The sequence below is a fragment of the Colobus angolensis genome, unplaced genomic scaffold (genome assembly GCF_000951035.1).
Source record: "Colobus angolensis palliatus isolate OR3802 unplaced genomic scaffold, Cang.pa_1.0 Scaffold163, whole genome shotgun sequence".
NCBI classification, from domain to species: domain Eukaryota; kingdom Metazoa; phylum Chordata; class Mammalia; order Primates; family Cercopithecidae; genus Colobus; species Colobus angolensis.
In genome coordinates this window covers 8,018,514-8,040,884 of record NW_012114744.1, presented here as the reverse complement: position 1 = coordinate 8,040,884, position 22,371 = coordinate 8,018,514, and the positions used below count along the sequence as shown (strand labels likewise).

Here is a 22,371-nt window from a genome sequence, read left to right as displayed (position 1 = left end):
GTTCCAACTACCTGCTTACATTCTTTATAACTTAACTGGAAATAAGTTATGAGACTTTGTATTCTTCCAAATGTGCTTTCATTTTATAATAGTTTTACAAAATCAGCTTTGCATCCTAATTGGTCAAGCATTTTTTTTCCCATTGTCCTTGTTCATTATGTATACAAGGACAATATGGAGCCACATATTAGAAAAGCATTCAAACACTGGTTAGGCCAATTGGATATTTCTGAAATCTTGAAACCAAGAAAAAAAAAAACTGTCTTTTGAATAATATTCAGTGACCTCTTAAGGCAAGGCCCTGGATTAGGTAGTTTAATGTTTTTTAAAAATCATCTTTGATTTTGATGTCTCAAATCTGTGGATTTTCATAGGATACTTCAGCAAAACCAATTCAAATTGCTCATGAAACAGTTTCTTTCAAAACCCTGTCTGCAATTTTAGGTTTTTGAAAGAGAATGTAAGTGACATAAAAGAATTACACATTGTCTGTCATGCATTGATTACGATGTTTAGAGTTTTCTAGATCTGTGCTTATTTTTTTCTAATTTGGTAAGCCCTCGCATAGAGGATATTTTCTGCTTAAATGCATACAAGTGTGTGGTTTTTCTACTTGTAAATTCAGACAATTAATTCAGACAATAGGTGAAATTATGAGTTTTTTTCCATTAAATGTGGTACTCTAGATATAACAAAAAGCTTCATTTGGGTTGTGATACTGCCTGAGTGACTGGATGAAGCTAGGCTTAATATAAAAATATCACAATCTGATCTTTCATTGAGACACCTGAAAAGTATCCCACCCCTTAGCACCCAAGCACTACCACACTGCTTACTCCTTATTTGCATGTTTTAAATTAGCATCTTATAGAGTTGATTTCACTTTTTACAAGACAGGTGAGGTGTATAGCAGAATTTCTTACTCTGAATTCATGTTTTAAAAACTAGAACAAGAACTGCGTTTGAACTCAAGCTACAAAAGGCAAGCAAAACAACTGACTTGCGCATTCCAGCTTCTGTTTGCACTATGTTTAATGTATTAGTCGACGCCAAAAAGCAAAGCACCAAACTCTGTGCCCTGGATGGAGGACAAGAGGTATGTAGAATTTGCCACATGGGGAAAGGAAGCACAGGGTGCCTTGGCATGTGAGATGCTCTTTCCACAAGGCATTCTCTAGATTGGATTGAAAAGACCAAGTTCTCCAACACCAAATATTTGATCTTTTCTTTATTATAATAATAGAATGCCCTTTATCCTTTGCTCATGTCAGTTTCTCCTTTTTGATATAAATACGGTCTAAAATTGCATAAGTGGCCATGAATTTTAGATACAGCTTTTAACAGCTTAAGTGTTGTGTCATTTACATAAACCTTGCTTTTTACAAGCAAATGAGAAATCTGGAAAGCTACCTGTTTTGTTTATCAAATCTAGAGTATCCAGAGTTTGCATCTATAAAAGACACACAAAAAGTATGAAATAGTTTATTTACACAGTAGTTCCCATTTTAAAAAATTTAGGTAGAAATAGACTTAAAAATCTAGACCTAGTTCTTATCAATAAATACCCTATTCTTTCTATTTGATTTATATTTTGTTTGGTTTTATATTCAGAAGTACAATTTTATTTTACCCCATGATTTTTTGTTGAGAGTGGTGATTGGGTGAAAATTGATTTATTTTTCTTCAATTATCTGTTTAAGTTGACATTTTGTTGCCTTTTTTCCCATTGTAATTACTTTTTCTTCATTTCTTTATTCTTCCCTTCTATTGTCTTTCATCATCTTTTTTTTTTCCCCCCCATGGCATGATCCAGTTTGGTAGTCAATGGGTAAGTCTCATTTTTTTTTTCTAAAAGCACATTTCATTTGAGTTATTATTTTTGTAAATGTATATTTTTATTTTCATCTTTTCAAATTAGAATTATGTAAATTTATTTTCAGATTTTTGGCTTCTGTGTTCACATATATAAGGCTAACAGCTTAAAATAACATAGCAATAGTCCAAAGATTCATTAAAACACGAAATACTTATACCTTAAATAATGACAAGGGGAATGTTTCTCCCCTGTTAGGCTGCAGAATTTATAAACTACTCTTAGAATTTTAAAGATGAAATGATTTAAAACCAAATTAATTCATCTTCTTTTAAATTGAAATCTGAATAGCTATAGGAGCAGAGTGATTACATTTTTCAAGCATTTATCTACAGTATACTTTTAATACCAAAAGAATTTCAAGTTTGGAGCTTTAGATGACATAGAGCCCCTAAAAACTTGAACCAGAAGTCCACACCCAAAGTCACTTCATAGAGGTGAACCCAGTGGTGGATTTCGGTGAGGTACAAGCCCACCAGTGATACAGTCTTTCCTCCCACTCATGGCCTGGGATGTGACCATCATCAGAGGTAAGGAAGAGGCAGGCCTGTGTCATGAGACTTCTGCGCTCCTCCACAATAGGTCATCATAAAATACCATCCCAGAATCCCTGAGTTACAAGGTTAGAAAAACTTTATGCATAAAGGATTGACTAGTGTATACTTTTTTTTTTTTTTCCATGAGTCAGAATGTCTTTGTGTCCTGCAGGTAGGTTACATCTTACAAGTCTTACAGTTGCCGGGCGCGGTGGCCCAAGCCTGTAATCCCAGCACTTTGGGAGGCCGAGATGGGTGGATCACGAGGTCAGGAGATCGAGACCATCCTGGCTAACACAGTGAAACCCCGTCTCTACTAAAAAATACAAAAAACTAGCCGGGCGAGGTGGTGGGTGCCTGTAGTCCCAGCTACTCGGGAGGCTGAGGCAGGAGAATGGCGTAAACCCGGGAGGTGGAGCTTGCAGTGAGCTGAGATCCGGCCACTGCACTCCAGCCTGGGCGACAGAGCTAGACTCCGTCTCAAAAAAAAAAAAAAAAAAAAAAAAACAAGTCTTACAGTTGACAATTGGGAATCAAACTCAGGGTGATTCTTCCTGGGCTGACAATTCTCATCCAAGCAGAAGGGCTTAGTTAATTGTGAAGGTAGATGGGAAGGATTACTACTTGTGAATTCTATACCTATTGCCTCAGATATAGACATTAGCTATTTGGCCATAATTTATATTTATACATGAATACACAGTTTTATTATTTGAGCAATTCAGCAGAAAAAAATGTATTTGTAATACCATAGCATACAACCTTACAAATATATCAAGTAACTGATATGTGTTATAGAATGTTCAGTAATTACCATTCTCTGATTGCTTACAACATGATTTATTATATCTAATTATCTGAATAAGTAGGCAGCTGGCTTAGATACCAGTGTTTCCTATTTACCTCGTCATGTTTTTTTAATACCCAGATGTAAGTCTTTGATTGTCTGCCTGAGAATATTATCTTGTTTCTTCATAAACCTATTCTTTTCTCATCTGGTTTGTGGAATCATCTTCCATTGATACTGGGTTTATCCATTTGTTCTTATTTTAACATACACTGCAGTACCTGACATGCAGTAGGCACTTAGTAAATGTTTGCTGAGTGAATGAACAGATTTGTTGTCACGGCTTTAAAAATCCTCCCCCGTAGGAAACAACTTGCTGTAGTGCTTAAGAGGAAAAACAGACACACACACACACAAATGATGAACATTGTTACATTGTCAAATGATTCTTTACATTAATAAGTGGGTGGTTTTGAAGAGGAATCTACTGCTGTTCATTATGTGTGCACCTGTGCATTCACACCAGAGACAATTAGTTCCCCACAACTTTCACACAATTAACATAGTTCAAAATGTGCAGGTGTAAAACCCATTAGCAACCGTGAAAAAGTGGCAAACAAGAATTTCATTGCAAAAGAATTTTATACTTTGTTTTTTCTCTCCAGTAAACATACCCACATAATTGCATAGACCTTCCCTTTCTATATATGCTGAGATAAGTTTTGGAATTGTTGAAAATTAGTGTATACATTACATATACAGGTGAGTCAGTGAACCCCATTTAAAATAGCAACAAAGTTGTTGAAAAAACTAGATCATTAGACAATTTGAAACTATATAAAAATATGTACTACATAGTTAAACACAGCAGCAATGTTTTTGCTAAATTATACATAAATTACCTCTCCAAAATCTCTAGTAAATTTGTTATATTGTCATCGCTTGGATAAAACTTGCCCAACTCCTTCCCCACAGTGCTTCTAGGTTATGATTCTGTTTTCTTACCATGCTCCATGATGATGCCAACATGTTCCACTGAGGCCCAGAATAGGGTTTAATGGAGTGATTAATGGGTGAATGATCTGCTCATGTGACAGCTATGTGAAGTGAGTCAGCAATCTCAGGCCAGTCCCTCAGGGACAGATGTTGAGATCACAAAACCACCAAAGTGTTTAGGATATTCATTATCCATAACTGCACAAAAGCAGATGACTACATGGGCTGTAGGCATTCATCAGCCCTCAGAACCACTTCATTCAGTGGTCCCATTAGTTGATGATGAAGGTGAAAACTCATTAATATGGCAATTCACGGGAGCAAGGGGCCCTACTTGGGCCAATTTTATTCTCAGTTAAATTAAAAAGCACCCATTTCTGGAACTAACAATCCAGTACCTTTAAAATATTATATACCCCAAGACAAGATCCAGAATCTTTTAAGAAAGCTGGAATTCACTGGCATCTAATTAGTCTTCATTTCCTGAGTGTGTTTGTGTAACAACAGTCAGGTGCAGTGGTGCTGTTCACCTGATTGTACAGAGGCCAGGATTTTGGAATGTGCCTGACCTATGATTTCCCTGGGCTTCAAGAAGTAAGGATTCCTGAATGGTTATTTGAATGTAAGTTCAGAGTCACCTGCTGGGAAAGCAGGCACAGTTTGCCTTTGAGGGCAGATTTGCCTTTGGGGAGACTTAGCTTAAGAATGAATTGAAATCTGACAAAGCCCTAGAATCTAAGATTATCAATCCAACTTGAAGTATTCTAAGAATTTTATTTTTTTCTTTTTTTAAATTTCAACTTTTGTTGTAGATATGGGGGTACATGTGTAGTTTTGTTACACGTGAGTATTGCACCCAGGTCCTGAGCTTGGTACTCAGTAGGTAGTTTTTCCATCCATATCTCCCTCCTTCCCTCTCCCCTCTAGTAGTCCACAGTGCCTGTTGTTCCCATGTTTATGTCCATGTGTTCTCAGTGTTTAGCTCCCACTTGTAAGTGAGAACATGCAGTATCTGATTTTCTGTTCCTGTGTTAATTTGCTTAGGATTATGGCCTCCAGCTGCATCCATGTGGCTGCAAAGGACATGATTTTGTACTTTTTAATGGCTGTGTAGTATTCCATGGTATATATGTACCATATTTTCTTTATCTGGTCTACCATTGATGGACACATAGGTTGATTTCATGTCTTTGCTACTGTGAATAACATGGCAATGAACACACAAATTCAAGTGGTTTTTGTTTTGCTTTTGTTTTTGTTTGTTTGGTGTAGTGATCTGTGTTCCTTTGGATATGTACCCAGTAATGGGATTGCTGGGTCAAATGGTAGCTCTGTTTTAAGTTCTTTGAGAAATCTTCAAACTGCTTTCCACAGTGGCTGAATTAATTTACATTCCCACCAACAGTGTATACGCATTACCTTTTCTCAGTATTTTTTATTATTTTGTCTCCTTCTGTCACCCATGCTGAAGTGCAGTGGCATATTCATAGCTCACTGCAACCTCGAACTCGGGCTCAGGCGATCCTCCCACCTTGACTTCCGAAAGTGCTGGGATTACAGGCATGATCCACCATGCCCAGCCTCTGATAAAAACTTTTTAGGTTTTTATTGTTGGAAACAAAAATGTACCAAATTCTTACAAAAATGTCTGTTATACTAAATGGGAAAAAAAAACTATCAATTTTATCTTATAAATGTCTATGCAGATAAACTCTGTTTTTACCTGTGATCTCTTTTTGCATGTTCGTGTTTGTCTTTGAAAGTTATCTGAAAATTTCCAAAAAGCTCCTTTTGTGAACTAGTTTAAGCACACCACTGATCTTAGAATGTTTTAACAACCACTGAACACTCCTGTACCCACCCCAGATGAACACACAATATCCATTGTTATTTTGGCAGTTTTTGACTTGCCTTATTTTAAATGTGTGCACACACAAATATTACTTTCACAGTTAATCATTAATTACATTTATTGACATATTTCAATTTCTGGTTTCATCCTTGTTCCTTAATTCTACAGCTTCCTTTCATGTTAATTTGCCATTTTCCTGAAATACATCATTTAATAAATCTTTTAGCAAGGGTTAAAAAAAAAACAGAAAAAGAAAAAGAAAGTTATCTGGGTCCCCTGATGAATGACTTTTTCTAGCTAACTTTGTATTACCTGTGTATGGCATATGTGAGTTATAATCTGCAGAATACATATGTAAAATGGGAATTCTCAGGCCATCTTTTCTCTCACGCTCATGCGCCTCTACCACCCCCACCACCTGTGCAGCCAGAGCAGATTCTGAAAGTTTCCAGCAGTTGTAATATTAGTGTAAGTCACATCTAATCAGATACATTTACAATAACAGAATCCCATATTATAGAAATCTGAAAACCTCACACTATTTGGATTTACTCCTTGGGTATTAAATTTTAAGATGTATACTTCTTTCTTTATTCCTTTATTTTTAACATTGTATGTGTTTGTTTTTGTTCATTCATTCTCATTTTCTCTCCCTCCCTCCCCATCTCTTCCTTTTTTTTCTCTTTCTCTCTGCTTATGGCTAGATCAGGTATCAAAGCAAGCAACAATCTACAGGTGTGTATTATAGGAGAATTTAATGGTTCCTATTGTCCCTTGACTTTCACTGCTTTTCAAGAAAATGGGTATCAATGACTTCTTTTGTGGCTTATCACTTGATTTTAAAAGATTTGCCAGAATCAATTCAACCCAAAAGTTTAACATGTAGAAGCTCTGTATTTTATATACTATAGCTTTCTGATGACATTTGATCACTTTGAGTTCAAAAAATGAAAGTTATGAAAACACAGAAAAACATTGGGGATAAGGCATATTTAGGAAACTGCTTGGAAGTCTGGGTGCCTCAATGCCTGTATGCTTTGGAGCACTTTCCATGTAAGAGGGAAGTGAGATACTTGAAACCCAACACCTGTATCTCTTTCCTCTTCTACTCCAAAGAGTATCACATGGCATATCATTTCCTCTTGCTGCATACACTGATCTGGAGTAAGAATGGTGTGAAACAAGAGTGGCAGAGCTGGAGAGCCAGGCAGAGCTTATTTGCATAAGCTTCTCCATCGCACAGTCAGCTGCACAGCTTTCAGCCAGGAGCTGGGGGCCCTTTTTCTGTAAGTGTGTCTGTGAAGGGATTACCCTGCCCATCAGCCTGTGCACTGGAATTGTTCAGCTTGTCTCAGATATGTTCATGTGTGGGCCTGCCTGGCTCAGAAAATTATTGATAATTTAGATTGGATCAGAACTTTAACTGCCAGCCAGTGTTTTCAGACTCTTTTTCTTCTACCTGTTTTTCTGTCTTCTCCCCCCTTTTCCTTCTCTTCAAGATAGAAACTCACTCTCTATGTTTCAATTCCATTTATCCTCTGGGGAGCACAAATTTGGGAATCGATAATGGCTTTAAGTGAGACAAATGCGCTTTAGTGGGTGCAATATGTGCCCAGAAAATTCCACATTCACACTGATGTGGTTAATTTTAGATCACTCATCATCATGCACTTATATTCACACCCACACACACGCAGACTCACACAGAAAAAGAAAATAATTCAGACACTCCAAAATTATCCTTCCTTTCTTTATTATTTATGCAGGTTGATGATCACCACTTGTAACTGTCGGAACCCTTGGGGAGAGGGGTGGAGTGTCATTCCTGAGTATTCCAAAGCAGACCTAAGTTGATGTTTTGTTCTGTGTGGAAACTTTGAGACATGTTTTCAGCACAAAAAAAATAGCTTTCAAAAACTTACATCTTAAGAAACCATTCAACCAGCAGTGAAGTTGGTCTAATGTTTATATTGACCTGAGTACTTTTACTCTATGCATTTTGTTAGCTGTTCCAAGAAGCCTTGAACCATCAAGATAGGGTTAGTCTTTACAAGTCACATTTTCTGTGAAGTGGCTATTGGGGACAATCAGCTGTCAGATAAATGCTTCTAAAGGAAGAATTACTGTTTAAATGGATGTACCTTCACAAGCCTTGGAAGCCAAAGCTTCTGCTAATTTAAGAATGGAACCCTCTAGTATTCTCTAAAGAAAAAAAGAAAAAAAGTCTTTCAGGTTGATTTTAAATACATCTTTTTTTGGTATTTATTTAAAGGCATCTTTTTCATGAGGAAGCGGTAATAAAAGTATGGAGAGTGAGTGATGTTTCATTATACCTTTTATGGCCTATTAATTTGTTACCATCTATTCACCTTTGTTGATGAAATTCTAATTTTGCCCTTGCTCGAGCATATTGTAAGAATTGTATAAACTGCTGCTCCCTGTGCTGACAAAAAGGTCCTTTTAGAGTGAACAATTGGGAGCTCATTTTTTTTCTAGAGCACATTTAAAATAACTTATGAATGAGAGTTGTCAGACATGAAATGCAGTATTAATTAAATCTTTTTCTAGTCTTTTTGCTTCTCCAGCTAAACCAACCCTTTAGAAAAATACATGGCCACCTTAATTATAGAGGAGAAGACAAAAAGTATCCTTCACATTCCTCTGCCTGAATAAGAATAAGAACTCGATTCATCTAAATAATAACCCCATTAGCTGCTTAACTCAACAGTGCACATGGGAAAATTTTCAAACCACAATGTGAAAAGTGTTGATTGGGTGGATCACTTTCAAGGTTTTGTTCTTTTAATGTTCAAAATGATCATTTTAAATAAATCTGATAGGTCATAACTAGTAGATTTAGAGCATTTGTGACTGATGACAAAAATTTTGTGTCCACGTCAACTAATGAATTTTTATCTTTTAATATCTAGCAACAGTACCATTCAAAAATAGATGACCTGATCGACAACAGTGTAAAAGAAATCATTTCACTGTTAGTTTCAAAGGTAATGTATTATTTATTCTCCTTTTTAAATCAAAGTGAAAAATAATTTTCAATGGAGACTTTTTAAAATATTTTTAAATATCTAATTGAGAAAAAATGTCGTTTAAAAGATTAGGGCAGGAAAATATTAGAATTTTCAGAAAAGTTAGGAACAGAAAAGGTTAGGAACAACTTTTGATTGTTTTTTGTATATAATACATTTTGGCTTTTCCTAAAATTGTTGTCATTTTAAAACTAACTCTTCTTCCAGTAAAACCTTATTATGTCACGTTCATGTTCTCTTGCTATTTAACTCCACAGAGCTTTGAGTAGCCATCAGTCCTTGAATTTAGCCCATCTGTGGTGGCGACAGCACTAAGGCTGTAGATCTGGTCTCAGAGACAGACAGAGAAAGCCGCAGGGTGACATCTGAGGTCCTCCACGCCCAGGAGTTTCCCAGGATTTCCCATTTGATGCTCAAAATACCTTTGATAAAAGCTATGATCTTTCACTGTATAAGTAGAGATGAAGCAGTGGACGCCTCATTTAGTGATTAGATGATTTAGATTCCCACTAAGGTGTAACAGATGGTCATGGGTAGCATTTGAGATCGGGGGCTGATAAGGAAAGGAAGAGAGAATGTGAGAGCACCAGGAGTTTAAGAGGATGAACAAAGAGAATGGTTATGTTCCTAGAGGTACTTTCCTATGAGCAGATATATCCTATGCTCTCACAAGGCTTCATCAAAAAGCCCCAAATCAGGCTTCTTCATAAAACAAGGATGACAAGAAGCAAAGGTAAAACCACCCCCAATTTAATAAACAGACAAAAGACATCCTGTTTAGAAAAGAAAAAAAAACAGAGATGTCCCATGAACATGAACAATGTTAATCCTCATTAATCCTCATTAATAATTTAAGGAATGCAAAGTGAACTGTAAAATATACTCTTTTCTCTAGCAAATTAGCATACATGTTTTTAAAGTAACATTCAATTTTAGGTGAGGCGAGACACTCACCTTTCCTATATAGGGGAGTATAAATTGTTACAGCCGTTCTGGAAAATAGTTTGGAAATACATCAAGTACATTAATACCTTTTCACCTTTTTCTATTTTGTCATACTACTTAGATGCACAAAATATATACTATTGGTATTTGCCATATTATGTCTTACCAAAATTTGGAAACAACCTTAATTTCTAATAAGGGAAAAGGTAAAGCAAATTATGGGGCATCTGAAAAGGTAAAGCAGATTATGGGACATCTGTATTAAGAAATGATACTATCAAAGACAATGGTAAATGAAGAGTTTCATAATATAGTATTAAGTGAAAACAGCTGAATATTTAAAAGTATAAAGTATGGTCTGAATTTGCATCTTATAGGAAAAAGACTGTTAGGATAAAGACCAGAATGTTAACAGAGCTTTTCTCTGGGTAATGGGAGTATAGTTCATTTTTTATTTCATCTTCAATTTTTTTTGTATTTTTCAAATTATCTAGTGTCATGTCTTAGAGTAGAAAACAACCACAAAGAAAAACGATGTTAGAATCACACCACCTCACCAGCTTATTTTTGTTCTCCTGATTTTTACCACTGCACCAAATACCTACACATACACATACCTCACACACTCACCAACAAGTGGATAGATAGAGAAAAAAAATAGGAAAACCATGGAGGCACGGGGTGAACCACTGGAGAATCAAGCTCTCTGAGGAAGAGCAGTGAGATTTCCACCCTCTGAGGAGCCCAGCACAGCAGCTTGCATCACCACACAGTCAACCCACTACAGTGAAATAAATTTAACTTTGCACCTTATTCTCTGTGAGGCCTTCAGGGAAATTTTATGCAGATATAACCAACTCATGAACGTAGTGCTCATGCGGAAATTGCCTTTTGTGAGAAGTTGGCATAATTGGCATCATTCAATTATAGGCTAGCTATAGATGATATAGGGTTAATCAAGCAGCAAGGAAAAAGTCCAACAAGTTTTGCTTTGGGGGTGGGAAGGAAGAGTACAGAGAAGGCAGATGGGGCTGCATGTCATCTCTGCATCCATTTCTGGCAAAGTAAGACACTTAAATTTTTCTATATCAAATACATCTGGTTAATTTTTAAAATAGTGTATTTGAGCTAAGTAAGGAAAAGATATTCTAAAATAACCTGCACAGTCCACCAGTAGCTACTAGCCACATGTGGTTATGGAGTACTTGAAATGTGGCTAGTGAAGCTGAGAAATTAAATTTTTAATTTAATTTTGAGTAAAAGAGCCTCATATAATACTGGATATTATATTTAGAAATCAGCACTAGATTATAGTTTTCCTCTATGCCTAATTTATCCTGCTGTCAAATAGTACTTATCTTTAATTCTTTGGTTGAAAAGTGTAAAATAAGTTTACTTGATAGGTTGAACCAAACATCTCAAGCTTCTGTAAGAGATGACAATAATTAATGTTTTCTAAAAAGATGATGCAAATTAATCTCCATAATTATGATATTTTAAAACCATTTTATTGATATATTAACAGGCAAAAAAATGTATACATGCTTAATATATACAAGATGAGTTTGTAGATAAGTATACAGCCATATAAGTATATAATCATAAAACCATCACCTCAAACTGTACCATAAACTTACCCACCACTTGCCAAAGTTTCCTCCAGCCCTCTTAAATAATAATTTCTGTGTGTGATAACAGTCACATAAGATCAATTCTCTTAGCAAATAGTATTGTTTTCTGTAGCACTATACTGTAGAGTAGCTCTCTAGGACTTATTAATCATGCATAACTGAGACTGCTTTTGACAAATATCTCCCCATTTCACCCTCCCCTCAGCACCTGAGAAACCAACATTCTACCTTCTGCTTCTATTATTTTGACTACTTTTAATTCCTCATATAATTGGTACTATGTAATATTTAATCTTCTGTGTCTGACTTATTTCACAGAGCATAATATATTCCAGGTTTATCAGTTTGTCTCAAATGGCAGGATTTCCTTCTTCTTTTGAGGCTGAATAATATTTCATTATATGCACATAACTCATTTTCATTATCCATTCACCCGTCTTGTGGATATTAAAGTTGCTTCCAAGTCTGGAATTAGAATGCTGCAGAGAAATGAGAGTGCAGATATCTCTTCGATATACTAATTTCAATTCCTTTAGCTATATACCCATTAGTGGGGTTGCTAAATCATATAGTAGTTCTATTTTTCATGTTTTGAGGATTCTACACACTATTTCCCATAGTGGCTACACCAATTCACATATCCACCAACAATGGGCATTTTCTCCACATTCTCACCAATACCTGTTATGTTTCGGATTGTTGATAAAAGCCATCCTAAGGATGTGAGCTAATAACTCACTGTCATTTTGATTTGCACTTCTCGAAAGATTAGTGATATTAAGCTCCTTTTCATATACCTGTTGGCCATTTATACATGTTCGTTAGAGACATAGTGCTTTGCTCATTTTTTTAATTTTTAATTTTTTTTTTTTGCTATTGTTAGATGTCAACTCCTTATCAGACAAATAGTTTGTAAACATTTTCTCCCATTTTGTAGGTTGCCTTTTCATTATGTTGATTGTTTCCCTTGCTGTGCAGAAGCTGTTTTATTTGATATAATCTAATTTTTTTTAAAATTTTGTTGCCTGTGCTTTTTGTATCATAGCCAAGAAATCATTGCTATGGCCAATGTCAAGAAACTTTTTCCTTTTTCCCTATGTTTTATTCTAGAAGTGTTATGGTTTGGGGTCTTAAGTTATTTAATCCATTTTTACTTGATGGTGTTTTGTTGATGGTTTTGTTGATCCATTTGTTTATGGTGTAAGACAAGGGTCAAATTTTATTCTTTTGTATGTGTACATCCACTTTTCCCAGCACTATTTATTGAAGAAACCATCCTTTTCTCTTGACACTCTGGTCAAAGACCAGTTGACCATATGTGTGGGGGTTTATTTCTGAGTTCACTGTTTTGTTCTATTGGCCTATACATCTGCTTTTATGCCAGTAACATTGTTTTGCATCACTACACCGTCGAAAATCAAGAGTTTTGATTATTTTAGCTTTGCAATGGATTTTGTTTGTTTTGTTTTGTTTTGTTTTGTTTTTGAGGCGGAGTCTCGCTCTGTCGCCCGGACTGGAGTGCAGTGGCCGGATCTCAGCTCACTGCAAGCTCCGCCTCCTGGGTTTCGGCCATTCTCCTGCCTCAGCCTCCCGAGTAGCTGGGACTACAGGCGCCTGCCACCTCGCCCGGCTAGTTTTTGTATTTTTAGTAGAGACGGGGTTTCACCGTGATAGCCAGGATGGTCTCGACCCTGACCTCGTGATCCGCCCGTCTCGGCCTCCGAAAGTGCTGGGATTACAGGCTTGAGCCACCGCGCCCAGTGTTGTGCCTCCAGTGTATTCTTTTGCTCAGAATTGTTTTGGTTATTTGAAGTTTTTTGTGGTTCCAGATTAATTTTAGGATTGCTTTTTCTATTACTTTATAAAAACTATTGGGATTTTGATAGAGATTGCATTAATGTGTAGATCACTTTAAGTAGTATGGACATTTTGACTATAATAATTATTCTAATTCATGAACATGGTATTTTTTTGTTTATTTGTTGTTTGCTTTAATTTCTTCAGTGTTTTATACTTTTCAGTGTACAAGGTTTTTTGCCTTCTTGGTTAAGTTTATTTCTAAGTGCTGCATTATTTTTGATGCTATTGTAGATGAGATTGTTTCCTTAACTTCCTTTCCAAATAGTTCGTTGTTAGTATGCAGATATACAAATGACTTTTTTTTATTATACTTTAAGTTCTGGGATATGTGTGCAGAATGTGCAGTTTTGATACATAGGTATACACTGGCCATGGTGGTTTGTTTCACCCATCAACCCGTCATCTACATTAGATATTTCTCCTAATGTTATCCCTCCCCTATCCCCCAGCCCCTGACAGGCCCCGGTGCATGATGTTCCCCTCCTGTGTCTATGTGTTCTCATTGTTCAACTCCCATTTACGAATGAGAACATGCGGTGTTTTGTTTTCTGATCTTGTGATAGTTTGTTGATTTTTTTCCTGCAACCTTTCTGAATTTGTTTATTCTAACAGTTCTTTTTTGTAGAGTCATTAGGGTTTTCTACATACTAAGATCATGTAATCTGCAAACAGAGATAATTTTTCGTGTTCTTTCCTGATTCGCATGCCTTATGTTTCTTTTCTTTTTCTTTTTTACTTATTTTATTTTATATTTTTGTCTACTTACTTTGGCTAGGACTTCTAGTACTATGTTGAATAGAAGTGGCAAGAGTGGGCATCCTTGCCTTATGCTGTATTTTAGGAAAAAACGCTTAGTTTTTCACCATTGAATATTATGTCAACTGTGAGCTTTTCATATATAGCCTTTATTATGTTGAGATAATTTCATTCTATTCCTAATATTTTGAATATTTTTATCATGAAACATTACTTAATTTTATCAAGTGTTTTTCTGCATCTATGGAGATGATCTTGTGGTTTTTATCCTCCATTCTATTAATGTGGTGTATCATAACAATTGAATTGCTTATATTCAAACATCATTGGATCCCAGGGATCAATCTCACTTGGTGACGCTGTATGATTTTTTAATGTGCTGTTGAATTCAGATTGCTAGCATTTTGTTGAAGATTTTGGTATCCATGTTTATCTGGGCTTGTAGTTTTCTTTTCTGGCAGTATCTTTTGTCTGGCTTTGGTATCAGGGTAATGCTGGCCTCATAGAATAAGTTTGGAAGTGTTCCCTCTTCTGTTTTTTGTTTTTGTTTTTGTTTTGTTTTGTTTTGTTTTGTTTTTTGAGACGGAGTCTCGCTGTATTGCCCGGGCTGGAGTGCAGTGGCCCGGGTCACGGCTCACTGCAAGCTCCGCCTCCCGGGTTTACGCTATTCTCCTGCCTCAGCCTCCCAAGTAGCTGGGACTACAGGCGCCCGCCACCTCGTCGGGCTAGTTTTTTTGTATTTTTAGTAGAGACGGGGAGGATGGTCTTGATCTCCTGACTTCGTGATCCGCCCGTCTCGGCCTCCCAAAGTGCTGGGATTACAGGATTGAGCCACCGCGCCCAGCCGGTTTTTTTGTTTTTTGTTTTTTGTTTTTGTAGAGTTTAAAGAGAATTGGAATTAATTCTTCTTTAAATGTTTGGTGGAATTCACTTCTTCAAATATTTGGTAGAATTCACTTTTGAAGCCATTTCTTTGTTGGGAGGTTTTTGAATACACATTCAGTCTCATTTGTTATTGGTCAGCTTTATTTTATTCTTTCAATAGTGTCATGTTTCCCTGATTCTTCATGATCCCTGTAGCCTTACACTGGTATCTGCGCCTTTAGAGAAACAGTGACCTCTTCCCCTATTTACAGATTGACTTCAGCAGGAAAAGCCCTTCATCACTCACCCCAGCTAGAAATTTTGTGTGGGCCAGCTGTTAGGGCTTGTGCGCAGGCGTGATGCCGGAGTCCACAGGCAGGATAGACTGTGGTTTTATTTCATTAAGAAAAACTAAAACATCTTATAAGGCAGTGATTCTTAAATGTTAGCACACATACACAACAAAATTACCTGAAAGCTGTTAAAATGTAGATTTCCATACCCCGGTCTCCAGTGATGCTGAGTCTTACGTTTGGGAAGAGGGGAAGGAACGCGCATGTTTAACCAGCCACCATGGTTATTTTACAGTAGGGAACCACGAGTTAGACTTTGAGAAACACTGCTCTGGTAAATCTTCATCCAGACTGGCATGTAAACCTTTAAACTTCAGGATATTAAAAAAAAAAAGCCTATAAGATAGTTTATTCACACTTGTTTTTACCAAGGAAGAAATGACTTTTTTAGAAGAGTTTTAAAGTACCTACTATGAAACAGTCACTGTAACTATGCATATGTGACTTGGTTTAAGCCTTACAAAACCTATGAAATGAACACAAAATAAAGTACTTTGCATAAAATTATATAATGTGACTCTTTCCCCTAATGAAATGGGCAGTCTTATCCTCAGTCACTGATAGGAACATAATTCTCAAAGTACTTTATTAAACTGATGCACGTCAAACACCTAATTAGTTAGTGAGAATCAGGATTCAAACCTCTGAGCTTCAGATCCTTAATCCAATGCACTTAACTGATTCTACATCTCTGGGAAATCTGTAAAGAGCAACCAGCCCTTAAAAATTAAAATATGTGGTTTCTACATTAACTGTTACTACACTCTCAAATTCTAAGAGTCATGTCATAGACATTTTTATATCATAATAATTAACTCAACATAAAGTAGATGAAAATAACACTGAATTTCTCATATCCCAAATATTTCTTCACATATTTTAATTATTCTGTGCATATTGATAAAAGTGTTTGCTACATCTGGAAAAATAATAAACTACACTTTCTTCTTTTTACCTCTCCTCTTCTTTTTTTTTTTTTTTTTTTTTTTTTTTTTTTTTTGAGATGGAGTCTGGCTCTGTCACCCAGGCTGGAGTGCAGTGGCCGGATCTCAGCTCCCTGCAAGCTCCGCCTCCCGGGTTTACACCATTCTCCTGCCTCAGCCTCCGGAGTAGCTGGGACTACAGGCGCCCGCCACCTCGCCCGGCTAGTTTTTTGTATTTTTAGTAGAGACAGGGTTTCACCGTGTTAGCCAGGATGGTCTCGATCTGCTGACCTCGTGATCCGCCCGTCTCGGCCTCCCAAAGTGCTGGGATTACAGGCTTGAGCCACCGCGCCCGGCTACCTCTCCTCTTCAAGCCCACCTTTATATCTTCTTCTTACCTCGCATGTTTTCACAAGTAACATGAGAACGAGCCCAGGTTCTCAATCACATACAGTACTCAACAGTATGTGTCCCTCCCTACTATATACACATTTTATGTGCCTAGAAAAGGTCTTGGCCTTCCCTCTCTGTGCCCTTCTCTCTTCACCGGCAACTAAGTGCTGTTTCTTCTTGGGCCACCATCATTGGTCCTCTATTGAATTTTTTTCTACAAATTTCTGTGACTTTTACACTTCCAGCTTTAACTCTATGCTTGTGATTCCCAGCTCTGTATGTAAAAGGCAGTGCAGAATCGTCGTTAAAAGCCCAACTTCAGACCTGGGTTCAAATTTCAACTCCTCCACTAGCTGTCTAATCTTAGTCAAGTTACTTAAACAAGCTTTCTATGGCTCCGTTTCCTCTCCTATATAAAGTAGGAGTAATATGATAGTAGCATTTATGAGTGTTAGTGAATAGTAAGTAAGTTAATACAGATAGAGTCTTAGAACAGTGGCCAACACATTGTAAGTATTAGTTGATATTGTTATTATTGTTCCTCTCATTTTTTTAATCACCTAAAACCCCGTATTTCCAGTTGCTTTCTGTACATCTCTACAAGGTCAATGTCTACAAATACCACATCACCTCCACCCCACCCCAGGTGCCTCTTGTTTTGCATTTGCTGTCTACATTGGCGGTACCCATCACCTCATTGTAAAATCTCGTCATCCTAGAGTCCTTGTCTTTATAGAATCTTCTCAAGCAAGTCACACAAGAGGACATCAGGGCCTTGAGTCAGTCTCCTAAACACTCCCTTTTCTGTCTCATTCCATTCTCACTGGTACTACTATAGTCTTCCAGGCCCTCATCATTTCCCCACTTTGCCTCACTGATCTCCACCATGGTTCCCCACTTCACCCTTGATATGGTTTGGCTGTGTTCCCACCCAAAATCTCACCTTGAATTATAATCCCTATAATCCCCATATGTCAAGGGTGGGAGCAGGTGGAGGTAATTGGATCATGGAGGTGGTTTCCCCCATGCTATTCTCATGATAGTGAGTAAGTTTCACAAGATCTTATGGTTTTATAAGCATCTGGCATTTACCCTGCTTGCACTCACTCCATCCTGCTGCCCTGTGAAGAAGATGCCTGCTTTTCCTTTGCCTTCCGCCATGATTGTAAGTTTCCTGAGGCCTCCCCAGCAATGCAGAACTATGAGTCAATTAAACTTCTTGCCTTTGTAAATTACCAAGTCTCAGGTGTTTCTTCATAGCAGTGTGTGAACAGACTAATATAGCCCTGAAGCCAGAGTATCTTTCCAAAATATAGATTTGACCATTTCTTGCCAATGCTTTATATGTTGTAGGCATTCCTTATTCCCTGTGCCATCATTTCCTAAATTGTATCTCAGCGCACCTTGTACTTGAATTTTGTTGATGTCCCATGAGATGAGGTTGCTAACCCATTTGGGGTACACTGTATTCCTTGTAGTTCAGGATGATGCACTGTTTGAGAGTGCAGTGTTCCCACACTTAACCTGTCCTGGGGCCCTTTATTGCAGAATTCCTAATAATATCTTGAAGGAATTAATATTCCTTAGAATATTGTTTGTGAAAGGTTGACCTACAAGAAAAACTTTTTAGCATCACCTACAAGTCCCTTCACAGTATAATTGCTCTTGTCCCTATAACACTCTCCCCCACATCTTAAACTCTAGCTATTCCAAAGTTCTACTGTTTTCACAGTTTTTTAGACCCCTGTGCCTTTTCAAATTCTGTCCCCTATTTGAAGAGCCCTTTTTTGCTTTATTCTTGTAATTCAACTAGAAAAGTCTTGGTTTGCTGTCCTTCCTAGAAGACATCTTACCTTCCTAAGCAAATTTAGCCTTCTCCTCACCCAGTGCCCTCTGTGTCCACTTTCTGTGCCATTTCTTCATGGTTATGTGTGTGTCTCTGAGTCCTCTTTAATGTATTATTCTTTGTACACTGCTTGTCATATAATCCAATGAGTGTTTCCTGAATAAGTGGCATTAAGAAAAGGTGAAAGTAAGTCTGGAAAATGCTAAAGAAATGTGCTCTGACATCAATACTCTAGTTCTTGTCTCTAACCTAAAAAATAAAATAAAGTCCTTTGCATAAAACTATATACTGTGACTCTGTCCCTAATGAAAAAGGACAACATTCATTTTTTAAAAAGGATTAAATTCGCAGCCATGAGGCCATGTAGAGTTTCAAGATGCAGCTCTGTGCCAGAAAGTATGCTCAATGCCAGGGATACAGTGCTAAGCAAAACAACAAGGTCCCTGCCTTCAGGGAGTTTGCTAACCCTTGGAGAAGACACACTAACAAACATAAAATGCAACCCATACAAATGTGTCATGTAGGATTATCTGTGACAGAGTGACTCATTTAGTCAAGGAGGACAGGAAAGATTTTCCCAAGCAAGTGAAGCTTGAGCAGAATTCCTAAGAATGAAAGAGTTAACCAGGAGGAGATGAAAGGACCATTTAAGTAGGAGAAACTGCAGAAACCAGGACCTCGAGCAAGACAAGGCTGCAGAAGTGAGCAGAAGCTTGTAGGAAGTACTAAGGAGCTTAAAATCTTTATCCCAAGAGCAATGGGAAGTCACTGAAAGGTTGGAGAGTGTGGGTAGGGAATTAATCAGATTTGCATTATAAGAAGATTCATCTGACTGCCTGTAGCAAACAGATTGGAGAGGGGGTAGTCTAGAAGCTGTTACTTGGTCTCTGGTGAACTAATCCAAAGATATTTAAGATGTACAATGAAAAGGGAAATAGTAAGGAGTACTCTTAGGTTTACGGCCTCAATGTTAGTATCATTCCCGAATGTGGGCTGTCCTGGAAGAGAAACAGATTTGGAGAGAAAGACCATGATGTCAGTATTGGACATGTTGAGATTGAGCTGCCTTTGAGACACCTGATGGAGGAGATGTCGAGGAAGACATTAGCTATTTGGATGTGGAGCTCAGAGGAGGGATATGGGGTCAAAATACTGATGTGATTATAAGCTTTCAATAATTGAAAACAGTACTATATCAGCAGCCACTGTTCTCAGGCCAAGGTGCTGTAACTGGAACACCTATGGAAAAGAGGGGAAGTAACCTTAAAAGAAAGGGGAAAAGCCAGAAAAACACTTCAATAATTTTTACCGTGGGAAAAAATTAGGAGCATTAAATCTTACCAAGGAAATAGTATAAGAAATGTCATATTTATTGCTACTTTATATTAAAATCAAACCAACCGAAGTGTGGCATCATCAGAAAAGCTGGATTCTAGTTCCATTTTCTAATGTTACCAGCTGAGTCTCCTCACATGACTCATTTGCCTCATCAGAAAAAGTGGGGTTATTGGATTTTAAAAAAACTGACAGCCTTTTCTCAATCTAGAACAAAAGTCCTATGCACATATCTGCATAGAACCTGCTGGTGGCCTGCGTCTGTTGTCTCCAGGCTCTAGAAACTCATAGCACATAGAATGCTGGACTTGGAAGAGTCCTGAGGTCATCTACTAGGGACTTTTCAAACATTTTTATAGTTTGTAAGAGAGACTTTTATATGCTTTAAAAATGTTTATAAAATATATTAATGTCTCAAATATATATTAGCACTGCAAAAGGTAACACCAATCAAATAAAGCGTTGATGTCAGTCTGATTGAGAAGGGAAAGGAGGCCTGGGGCCCTACCTGGATGGCCTCATCTTTCAAGGCAGGACTAGTCATCAGTCCAGCCTCCCTGTTCACAGATGACGAAACAGAGGCCCAAGGTCACTCAATAGATGTCAGCAGAGCCAGGATTTGGCCCTGAGGTCCCTAAGCCTGTGACCTTTCCACAACACCATGCAGAACTTAGCCAGACCAAGGAGGGAAAGAGTGGCTTCACCTTTGTCTTCTTGTGTCCCTTTTATATCTGGGTTGTACCAGCCAGCCTGTGGGTCCCTCCATGCAAACATTCTGTGAGACCAGCTTGTAGAGTCCAGCTAGAGTAAAAGGGTGGGGCAACTCTGAGTCAGGTAGATGAAAATGTGATACGTTATATACAGCAATGAAAATGCCAAGGTTGGGTGCAGTGGCTCACGCCTGTAATCCCAGCACTTTGAGAGGCTGAAGTGTGCAGATCACTTGAGGTCAGGAGTTTGAGACCAGCCTGGCCAGCATGGGAAAACCCTGTGAGATAACTCAGTTATTCAGGTGGGCCCAATGTAATCACAAGGTCTTTAAAAGGGGAAGGAGGTGGCAAAAGAAAAGAATCAGAGAAAAAGATGAGATGGCAAAAGTAGGATTAGAGAGATGCTATGTTGCCAGCTTTGAAGATGGAGGACAGACACTATGAACCATGAAACGCAGGCAAGAAGCTAGAAAAGTCAAGAAAACAAATTCTCCCCTAAAGCCTTCAGAAAGGAATTCAACCCTATTGACACTTTAATTTTAGCCCAGTGAAACGTTTATTGGACTTCGGAACTACAGAACTATACCATAATAAATATTTGTTGTTTTAAGCAAAAAAAAAAATGCGGGCATGGTGGCATGTACCTATATTCCTAGCTACTCGGGAAGCTGAGGCATGCGAATCACTTGAACCCAGGAGGCAGAAGTTGCAGTGAACTGAGATCATGCCGTTGCACTCCAGCCTGGGTGACAAAGTGAGACTGTCTTAAAAAAAAAAAAAAAAGCCAAAGAAAAACTGGGGGAAGGCTTAGAATAAGAATATGGTTAACACAGCCAAGAGTGAAAAAATGACAACTCTCAGAAAGCACTCCTGAACAGGGGCCTCAGTCAATTCCGGGTATGAATTAAAAGATAATTTCTATAATGTCCAACTTCCTAGATTCTCAATTATTGAAAAAAAAAAAAAAGGATTCAGGAAAGAATATATACTTTTCCCCCAACTGTATTGATACAGATATACAAGTGTATATATATTCTCTCTGTGTCTGTCTTTCTCTCTCTCTCTCTCTCTCTCTCTCTGTCTCTCTCTGTTTCTGGTAACTTAGAATATTTTCCCCTGGATTTCTCTTAAGAATAGGATAGATAGAAGATAAATCTGATCTGACTGCCTACATTATGTAATTAAAATTTCTTGTTAATTTAGCCTGCTGAAACTAATTTCATTAAATTTACTCAATTTACTTGTTTGGATCAAGGCCATATGTTCAGAAGGCACCTGTTCAAATCCAAGTATGTGCCCAAAAGGAATAGCATACAATTTTAGGAGCCTTTAGCAGAGAGAGACGCAAAGTAAAATAATTCACTTTATTTGTGGGGTAACAGTGAAAAGGAACAGTGAGAGAAAACAGTGTGGTGAATTCACCAACATCTGGTCTAGGTGTGCTATTTTAGAGGTTGTCCTAGACACTTTGCAGAACAAGGTATGTTATGAATAAATGCATGCTGTCAAACACTCTCCCTCCTTCCTATAGGTGTGCAGGATCCGGTAAGACCTTTTAGGAGTCAGCTGGAACAAAGCTTCAAATAAGGAGTTTCACAGCTGGATTCACACAAAGAGGATGTGAAAGAGACAATTGTATCATGTTATTTATATATATATATATA

The 22,371-nt window shown here is 37.5% G+C and overlaps 1 protein-coding gene across 2 annotated transcripts in view; it reads left to right on the top strand.

The window, feature by feature from the left end:
• CADPS2 (Ca++-dependent secretion activator 2) overlaps positions 1-22,371 on the top strand; it is a 571,469-nt gene that overhangs the window by 495,482 nt on the left and 53,616 nt on the right. The window contains exons 24-26 of one of the 2 annotated variants that reach the window (XM_011937407.1): positions 949-1,096; positions 1,814-1,828; positions 8,975-9,049. In XM_011937407.1, coding sequence (XP_011792797.1) covers positions 949-1,096; positions 1,814-1,828; positions 8,975-9,049 — 238 coding nt within the window. The remainder of the gene's footprint in view (positions 1-948; positions 1,097-1,813; positions 1,829-8,974; positions 9,050-22,371) is intronic. The other variant, XM_011937408.1, reaches the window with a different exon arrangement.